The 10,457-nt window shown below is 33.9% G+C and overlaps 1 protein-coding gene across 1 annotated transcript; it reads right to left on the bottom strand.

Annotated features, from left to right (window-relative positions):
- Positions 1 to 5,084: 5,084 nt before the first annotated feature.
- LOC143637463 (myosin-binding protein 1-like) lies at positions 5,085 to 8,084 on the bottom strand. Its single transcript, XM_077104849.1, has 2 exons — positions 6,826 to 8,084; positions 5,085 to 5,301 (listed from the first exon to the last, which is right to left on the bottom strand). The coding sequence occupies exon 1, from the start codon at positions 8,072 to 8,074 to the stop codon at positions 6,851 to 6,853; it is 1,224 nt and encodes a 407-aa protein (XP_076960964.1). The 5' UTR covers positions 8,075 to 8,084; the 3' UTR covers positions 5,085 to 5,301; positions 6,826 to 6,850.
- Between the last annotated feature and the right edge of the window lie 2,373 nt (positions 8,085 to 10,457).

Genomic DNA, 10,457 nt, shown 5'->3' with positions numbered 1-10,457 from the left:
TTATAAAAAATCAATAAACAAATAGTTTTCAAAAAACTTTAATGCAATTGAGGACTTTTGTATGTCTTTCACAACCATGTCTCTTACAAAGACAAAATCAATAAATGAAGAAGAAGCTTCAATACAAATTTTTTATATAAAAATTGAGTAAGTTAGAGTAGATTTTATGACAAGTCATAAAACAAAAACTCTAAAAATAAAAGCTTTAAAAGAAGAAATTCTTGCTATTAGAAAAAGAATTGACAATCTTAAGGCTAGAAAAGCAGTAATTTCTATAGCAAGAGTCTAATAAAAATCGAAGAATCGATTAAAGAATTAATCAAAAAGGTAGAAGAATTAACTACCAATGAAGGCTTAGAGGCCATAGCGGAAAAAATTATCAAAGATGTCTCAGACAAAATTGATAAGATTAAAGAAGAAAAAACACTAAAGACTGAAGAACATAAAGAAAATACTCCTGATGAGAAAAAGAGATTTTAAAAATACTCTTTTCCCAACTTTAATGTTTGAAATCCTTCATTAGGAAGTTCTAAAAGTCCAAACGCTTTGGAATGGCCTTCGGATCTACCTCAAAAGACTAATAATAGTCAGATGAAAAATCCTATTCAAAAGATAAATCCAGAAATTAGAATGAACTATTCTAATCTTCAAAATATCTTTCAAAAAATAAATGAGCTTCAAAATGACTTAAGCATCCATCCTTGTGATAAGCTTAAAAAACTGGATCTTTTGATGCAACAAAAACGAAATTTCGAAAAAGAAATACAAAATCTTCAAAATAATAAAACTATTTTGTCTTGAAAATAAATGAGTTCTATCACACAAAGATTAGAACAAATTTTTAACGAACAGCTGGAAAGCTATTCAGCCGAACAAATACAGGAACTCGTTCAACTCATGACCTTAAGCGATCAAGAGTGCGAAAAGAAATTTTCTGAAAATAAAGAATTAAAAGAAAAATATTTTCCAGAAAATAAAGAAAAAATCTTTGCTTTAAAAGAACCCGAAACTGAATAAGAAGATTCTTCAGAAGAAGAAATTCCAAAACATAGGATGAATCAATCCAGCGCTGCTAGTAGTAGTAACCGCAAGCCATCCTACAGGAAAGAGAACACAAAATATGAATTCTCTATGCCCTATCATAAGGGGATACCAAATTCAGATAAAAATAATGGTAGTTCAACAGAAATTGGTACCATAAAAATTGATTGTATTTTTGATTTTAATCAAAGAAAAGAAACAATCGACAAATGGAACACTGAAATTAGTCTGATTGTCTAGTCTAATCCAGAAGAATTTTCCAATGCCAAGGCCTTATTGTTATTAATAGAACATAAGTCCGCAGGAATAGTCCAAGATTTTATTAAAGGAACAACTTGGAATGAAGATTTACATGGGGATGATCTCTTTGATCAAATTATTAATGCCATGTATATGATGTTCTTAGGTCTTGATTTCCTTACAAATAAAGATCATGAAAACAAAAAATTGCTTGAAAAAGCAAGACAAATATTAACCCAATCACAACTTTGTGATATATGTCTTTTAGATGATTTTACTTGTCTTTTTGAACAAAACTTATACAAGCTAAGTACAGGTGAATATCATTCTTGGATAGAAGTTTACCTAATGAAAATTCCTATTGTTGGCGAAAAAGCCAAAGAACGATGGAATAAGGAAAAGAACGACTTAACAAAGCACTCCCTAGGTTTTGCTACAAAAATTGTTAAAGAAGAAATTGTTGTTTACTGCGATTTTTCCAACAACCAAAAACAATTAAAAAGATTTAATAAAAATTGTTGCCATAAAATTACTGATACACCTCAATTATCTTTTGGGTGTGATGAGGAGAAAAACAAATATTTCAAAAAGAAATATAAAAGAAAATATAAAACTAAAAGAAGGTTTTGGAAACCCAAGAAAAGACAATTCGTCCCTAGAAAATACTTTTCAAAAGAAAAACCTAAGGTTTGTCTCCAAGGAAAAAAGAAAAGTCGTTGCTGGATATGCTCGGAAGAGGGGCATTATGCCAACGAATGTCCTAATAGAAAAAAATTCCCAGAAAAGGTAAAACTCATTTCTGAGGCAGAAATTGAAGGATATTATCCTTCGGAAAATATTTTTGATGACTATATGCAGGTATATTCAATTGAAATAACGTATGATTCATCTTCAGACAGTAGCAATAGCTCTAATAGTTCGAGATGAATAAAACTTTTAAACAGGGGGATGAAGATGAAGACCCGGACAATTTTTATAAAAATTTTGGTAAAAATCTTCAAAAGAAAAATGAATTGGTTTATTTAAAAATAAATTCAAATTCCAATTATATCACAGGCCGTCTAGTCAAATGGCATATGTGGTTTTCTAAATATTCTTTCGACATTGAGCATCTCGAGGGAACCAAAAACGTGCTGGCTGACTGCCTGACACGAGACTTTCAATAATCGTGAATACTATTCACACCTTTTTTCCCCTATTTAAGGAGCTAAAACCTTCCTCAAATGGAGCATACAAATCTTTTCCATAAAAAGAAAAAATCCCATGGAAGAGCTAAAGGCATTACGTCTCAAAGAAAAAATTATTCTTATAGAATTAAAGTTTATTCAAAAAGACTAGAAACAACTACTAATTCAGAGCAGGAATCCGAAAGGAGACAATCTGAATCTATTCCCTTTCAAACGGCAAAGGGTAAAGAAAAAACAAGTCCGTTTACTCCTGTTGCTTTGGAAAAAAGCAAAAGAAAAGTTAATGAAGAACTAAGATCTTCATCTAGTCCAGAAGCAAACGGCTCTGGTAAAGACAAATCAAATTCGTTGATGGCTGACAGTTTGCCAAAAACTGAAGAGGTCTCATTAAGACCAAGTTACTCTCAAATCACACAGAGACCAGAAAATCCAAAAACAAGGTTCTATGTTATCTTTGACGGTGAGCATAGAGGGATATACGAAGACTGGTCAACAGTCAAAAGTTACATGGATGGAACCAGCTATCCATTCAAAAAGTTTGGGACGTTAGCACAAGCCCAACAAGAAGCCACTCGCTATTCAGCAAATCTCGGAAAAAGAGAAATACCTTTGAAGGTAACAATTTTTCCTGAACCTTTAAAACCAGGAAAGCAAGAAAAAACCGTTGAGTTCAGAAAAGCTTCCCCATTTCCTTCAAAATTAAAATTTACTGAAGAGAAAGAAGAAGAAGAATCCCAAGATATTGTATCTCTTGATGAATTTAGATCATTATGGTCTAAAGCGCGGCCTTTAAGTCAAAATGACTTTGAATCCGAACACATTTACACAGAAGATAAGGCTACTAAAAGTTTAATTGTCTTTTGTCCAGGCGCAAGCCCAGAACTTATCTCCTTAGCGTTCTCTGCTGGGTTAGTTAAGTATATTTACCCTTCCTCTAATTTACAAGAAATTAATTTAATGACCGAAGGAATGAAGAAAGCAATCAAAAACTTTCTTTAAAAGATTGCAGCTGCAAAAGATGCTAACATTTTCATCAAGTGTACTTCTACACTCCCAGATTGGCATCAAGGAAAATCCTTCCAAAGCTACCATCATTTGGAAATCGGTCTTGCTAAAACAAGAACCGTGAATCCGTCCAAAGTCATGGAAGAAAAATATGAAGACCCAAGCAACTGGGTTGAAATAAGAGTCAAGAGTTTTCTAAAAATTCTTGAAAACTTACAAAAAATAAAAGCTGGAAGCTTTAATAAAGTGAACTATTACAGTCACCACTGTGTAATTACCAGCTTTAGTAGTCTTCCACTACCAAAGCACGAGAAAGAAGCTTTAGAAAATATGGAGCAAAGAATCATCTTTAATAAAGTAGAAGCAGGGCCAGTCACAAAAGAAAGACTATGTCAGGAGCTTCAGCGCACTTATGAAAATCATAATTGCGAATACTGTGCAGACAGTACAAAAGAAGATAATAGCTCTCAACTTTACAACTATTACTCGGATGAAGACACCAGGGAACTGGACCCAACACATGGGTATGTCGATTAAAAACGTCATGCATGACGAAATTAGAAGGGCATTTTAGTCCATTGTATAAATCTTCTCCTCTATATAAAGGAGATTGATTCTTAAGTTTAGGGCATCTCATTCTTAGTCGCACTCTTACCTATCTTTCTTTTCTCTACTTGTAATCATGTGTAGTAGTGAGTAATCTCCTTGCTAAAGGAGAGTATTATCTAAGTACCAAGAAGTTCTTCCCTCGGGGAGAACAGTTGTGAAGAAGAAGAAGAAGAAGAAGAAGAAGAAGAAGAAGAAGAAGATTCTGCAAAAACAACATAATAATCCGATCACCATAAGCAATGCAATGCAAACACCGCTCCAACACCCCAATCATGCTCGACATTCTCCATAATATCTTTTCAAATTGGTTAATTTTTGAGAATAAGATTCCTGCCTTCTCCATAATATTTGATGTGTGAATCTTTATATATAGTTACGGTCAGAGAGGAGGCGTCGGTTGGTTGGCGGTTACTGTTCATGTGGAGCGTCGCGACTGTAAGATATTTAATGATACGTGAATGGTGATGGAAATATTTGGCTAAGCATACATAATATAAAATTACAATAGTAAATTGTTTTCATTAATAATAAAAACGAAAGAAGAAGAAAAAAAAGATGGGTAAAGAATATAAGGTAAGTTAAATGTTGGCAACTAATTCTAAATGTAGTAGAGATAATATGTATCGTTAGACATAAACAGAGCATATAAGGTTGGCTTATTGTTAAGTGTTTGAGCCTATCTAACAGAAGTTTCATGTTTGAATCCAGTTTCCACAGGATTTTGCCTTTAGCCGCCGTGTAGGTCACAAAACTTTATTTTATTTGACCTTATTGGTCAGTAGTATACTATTAAGATCCAGTGAGTTTTTTGGTGACGGTAATTACCATAAAAAACCGGGAATCAGTTGTATATGCACAACATATTTGGAAATTTCACTCGGGAAGATAACTTTAGATTCTCGATCAAAAAGAAAGAATTTGTGTTTATACATCATATGCATTTGCATATATCGTTCTATAATGACAGAAGCCCGATGACACTAAATATGGAGAACACTTGATAGAAACAAAATTATACACTATCTTTCAAAGAATACATGCGCTACGACAACATTTTTTGTAGTATAAACTGCTGCAATGGATCAAGAACAAGGTAAAGGCTTCCCCAACTTCTTCTTGACGAAAAAATAATCATCTTTTTAATGAACAAGATCTTTGCATCAAGAATCACAAGCAAGATGAAAATGTTCATCCACGTCCACCCCTTTCCGGCATGAATCTGAAACATCATTCAACGGTTTTATACATGTAAAACACGCTAAATCATTTTATTAAAATAATAAGATTGTTATTCAAAAAAACTGTCGAAAAGGGAATTGGGTTGAATGAAACACGAGTTGAAACTTGACAAATGTGTATTAAATGAAGGATACCTTCAAAATCATGTTATTCAAAAAATGTGATCATTGATATTTGTTAATGTAACTAAGTTTTGGTTATCATATTCATATCAGACAAACTGACCGATTAGCCATTAAATTATTTGAAAATTTAGGATAAAATATATTCCAGGAACCCAACCCAGCCCGTTTAGAATAATACCAAAATATGCTCTAGAAACCCAACCGGGCCTGTTTTGAAAAAAATACTAAAATACGTTCTGAAAACCCAACCGGGCCCATATTGATTCTTTTGAACAATACCGGTTCGTTTTGAACAATACCAAAATATGTTCTAGGAACACGAGCCCGACCCATTATGGCCCATATCACTGTTTTGCAAAGTTACCAGGACCCTTACAAATGGGACCCACAAGATAAATATGTTAACCATGGTAAAGTTAAACAATCAACTACTTATCAAGATCATCTGCCAAATCTATCCACGAATGTTAATAAAAAGCAGCAACAACAACCATACCCAGTTAAAAGTCCCACCAATGGCAAGGCATTAGTCAGGTCTAGGGAGGGTGAGACGTTGGCAAACCTTACCTCTATCCTTTATATTTTAAAAAGTTTGCACATCTCGACCTTAAACTAAGGAAATAGTCCATGGAAAAGTGAAAGACGAAAATGCCCTCGAGTGCAAGTCACATGCCTGGATCACAGTTATTAAAAGCGTTCGTTTCTTGCCTAGGCGCATTTCCCAGGCGAGGCGCAGTAAATGCGCTTCCTATGGTTCAGCTATGCAAGCGCAATAAATACGGATTGATTCAGTCTTTTTTTGTATTTAATGCTAAATAAATTACTCAATTTGTATTTGACGGTGTTGATGACTGATGAAGAACAATGAGCATTTGAACCTTTACTATTTATTACTTTTTGAACCTTTGGTTTTCATGCTTTGAACATTTTGGTATTTGAACCTCTGGTACTTTACTTTGAACATTTTGTTATTCAAATTTTGGAATTGCATTTGAATCCTGAATATTTTAGAACGTTTGTTGCTAATTAGATGATAATAAATGTTATATAATAGCTTTTGTTTATTATATTTGAAGAATAGTATCATTTTTCTAATACATAATATATTTTTATTTCTTTTCATTTAAGCGGGTGTTTTTTTTCTCAGGCCCTCGTTTTTTTTCTCAAGCCCTCATATTCAAGTCACATACCTGGAGCCATGAACTTAACAGACAAATTTAACGCTCGTTAGTAGAAAGGTCAAAGCGTGCAAACTTTTCGAAACATAAAAAATATATCTTTTTATTTCCTTAGTTTAAGGACGATATCTGAAAATATGGAATAAACTTAAAAGACGAAAAGTGTAATTTACTTTATGCATAAATATATAATTTACATACCTCAACTTTGTTGAAGAATGTAGCTTCAATCAACCGTTTGGTATCTTCTATCAAACCGAGCCCTCCTCAAATCATGCAAATGCCGGGCTATTTCTTGAATAAACTCTGATCCCACGTGACTCTGGACCGTGTTGCATGCATGCTCAAGAAAATCCCGGTCAGATTCAACTGCTTCTAACCAATCATTAAGATCCGATATTTCATTCTCAATTTCACTTTGCTGTAACGACTTATCACCAATATTACCATTAGAAAACTTCTTTTCCGACTCTGATAAAGATTGTAAAATGTACTTCTTTTCATCTTCGAGATTCAAAACCGGGTTGTTATTATTAACCCTCGAATCTAACAAGTTCATAGCTTTTGCAATTACCGTGTGATTTTCTTTGAAATTATCAGTTTCATCATCGTATCGGCTTCTGAAAAACTCCAGCTCAGCTTCCAAATCTTGAATATCTTTATCTTTTTCAGTGATAAGGTCATTAGCTTTATCTAAAGCTTCCATATCATATTCTGCTTGTTCATCCATCATTCTTAAAAACTGTAATGCTTCCATATGCAAAGACGATTTTTCTTCTTGTAATCTTGTAATCATGGCCATTGCCTCATCAGCAGCTATTGCAGCTGCATTTCTTTCTTCCTCTAATTCCTTGTGTAATAACCTCAACTGTTTTCGACCGTGTTCCATCTGTCGTTTTAGCTTTTCTATGTCACAGTCATTCTTGATTTCACCTACACTGTGTGTGCCCGGTGATTCATAACCTTCATGTTTATCTGATGAGTAACTCGACGCCACATCATCATTAAGAGAATGCAAATCTTGATTGAATTCTGGAGACCCGTTCTGTTCTACGTCATCATTAACAGAATGCAAATCTAGATTGAATTCTGGAGACCCGTTCTGTTCTACACCGTGTTTGGTCGAAGCACTCGATGATGAAGATATTGAACTCGTTAAACTCTTGCTACGGGTCGTGTTAAAAGATTTTGCTTTTTGTATAATAACACAAGAAAAATCCTCGAAACCATCATTTTCACACTCGATTTCATAAAACGAGTCACCAGATTCAGAAGAACACGAGTTAAACTTAAGATCAGCACAGCCCGAATCAGATAACGCGTCAATGTCAGTGTCCACGTGGATACTACTCTCGACACTACAAGGAGTCATGGTGCCTGAGATCTTATCACGGGCCTTTCTTATAAAACTCCGCCGGCGGTACCGGCCTGGTAACGGAGGATGGTGCATTGATAGTTTCTTAACCCTAACTTTACTTGAGGTCTCGGTTTCGGTTTCCATGGTCGTTTGCAACACGAACACAAGCCGGTACTCGAAGGTGCACGCTCAAGATTCTTGTTCAAGAAAGGTTTAAACTTGGAAACCTGATCACGCTTTCCGTTCACGATTGACATGAAACAGTCATCACACATTTCTCTCACATCCGAAAGTTTATGATGAAGATCACAAGCTATCAAACACGAAACCTCGGCTTGGTGTTTATTACAAAAATGACTGAAATAAGAATCAGGTTTATCACCAAAAACATGATCAAAGCGGAAGCAATATAAACAAGGTGTTTGTAATTCACATTGATGAGCAAATCTGGTGAGGATCAAACCCAATGCAGCTTCAAGATACATCAACAACATCAAGAACCATTCACAGGCAGCCATTGATAAGTGATGCATGAATTCATTTGTGGCAGCCATGATTGTAACGAACCGAACCGAACCTTTACCCCCAAAATGGTATGTTTATGATTGAGCACGTCAAAACAGGTACTTTCTTAAATTATGCATCTCGATAACTCGAAACTACCTCAATGAGATCAATCAAATACCATAAAGGAGTCAAGGCTGTTGAAATCGCAAACAAAATATAAAATTATTATGATAAGTCAATTGAGTTTGTAAACAATCCCTTAAATCTAAGTTGTAAACCAACCGAACGTTCATCAACGGTTCGGCAGGAAGTTCATTTATATCCGGCAACTTAATAAACAAACATGAAATAGGCAAAGGTAAAGCCTTTAAAACACCGAAGGGTTGGGAGGTCGTGGGTTCAAGTCTCCCAAATGACAGAAATTCATCGTTCAAGAAAAAAAAAGGAACCAACATGAACAAAACTTTTTGTTCATTTAATTATGCGAACGGACATGAACCCACTTTTTTCATTCATTTATGTTCGTGAACATCCGCTTATGTTTGTTAACATTTCGTTTAAAAGCCTACTTAAATCTTAACGGAAACATCGAAATTACAAGCCCTAACTCAACTTGAACGAAATTCGCCGTTCAAAAAAATAATAATAATAAACGAACGAACATGAACGAAACTTTTTGTGCATTTAATTATGCGAACGAACAGGAACCCATTTTTTGTTCGTGCATTTATGTTCGTTGACGTCCATTTATGTTCGTTAGCATGCCTGTGTTCGTGTTCGTTCCATTCGTTCACACGCCTACTTAAATCTTAACCGAAACATCGAAATCAAGAACCCTAACTTGTGGGTAATCAAATTACCTATAAATGAACGATCTCAAACATAAATTGGGGCAAATGAATACAATTAGTCAATTAAATTCGTAAACAATCGCTTAAATCTTAACGTAAGCATCGAATTTACGAATTCTAACTTGTGGGTATTTGAATTCGGGATACAAATTTTGTGAATTGGGTTGAAATTGAATACCTTGATAATGGCGGTTGAGGATAGAAGCAATCGGAGATCAAAGGGAGGTGAAAATAATATTATTATTATTATTATTATTAGCATTTTGGTGTTGGTGGTTTATTGGTTTAATATCATCCATCCCCCTAATAATAATAATAATATCTTCACAATTTCATTTTCATGATGATTGTCAACATCACTGTATATTTTCTGTCTTTTCTTCACCATACCTTTTATTAATTATAATGTCATAAATTCTTATATTAAGTTTATTTTAATACTTTTGTGTATTTTGTTTAAGTCATATTATATTAAGTTATTTCTGGCACAATTCAAAACACACAATATGTACATGACATGGGAGTAATCAGATTTTGAATAGTCATATTTAACTCGTTTAAAAGTGGGTCATGTTTTGAATAATTTGTTTAGTTAAACAGGTCGTGTGATCGATATTCAATCCTTTAACTTGTTTAACTTGTTTTTACAATCTGTCAACCTTATTAACATGCTTACGACTTGCCAACCCATTAACATGTTTGACACGTTTTAATGGTTGTGTTCGAGTTAACACTTCTTTTGTTTGTTCGGTTTAGACTTGATGTATTGAGACGAATAAACAATTCGGTTAGGTTCGGGCCAAACTATTTGACTTGTAATTTGACATGATAGACAACCTAACTTTACACTGTGTTCCTGAGTCTCATTTAAGGAGGAGATGGGAATTAGAACATAAAAGAAAGCTAAGGGAAGGAAAATGTGTGATTTTATATCGTGTTCCCGAGTTTAATGAAAAGAAAAGGAAAAGAAATGATACTAAACATTTAGGTGTTCCCGAGTTGAGAAGAAAAGAAAAGAAAATATAATTTTTCAATTATACCCTTTAAGTAAACTATAATAGAAAGTTAAATATGAGGGTAATTTAGTAATTGATAAAAGTTAAAATTATACAAATATA

Source organism: Bidens hawaiensis, unplaced genomic scaffold (assembly GCF_021521415.1).
Source record: "Bidens hawaiensis isolate Kalapana, Puna unplaced genomic scaffold, B.hawaiensis_p1.1 tig00008321_1, whole genome shotgun sequence".
Classification (NCBI taxonomy): domain Eukaryota; kingdom Viridiplantae; phylum Streptophyta; class Magnoliopsida; order Asterales; family Asteraceae; genus Bidens; species Bidens hawaiensis.
This window is presented reverse-complemented; position numbering and strand designations above follow the sequence as displayed.

What these genes read in the sequence shown, in the direction of transcription:
- LOC143637463 (XM_077104849.1), bottom strand. Translation starts at nt 8,074, where the DNA reads ATGCACCATCCTCCGTTACCAGGCCGGTACCGCCGGCGGAGTTTTATA.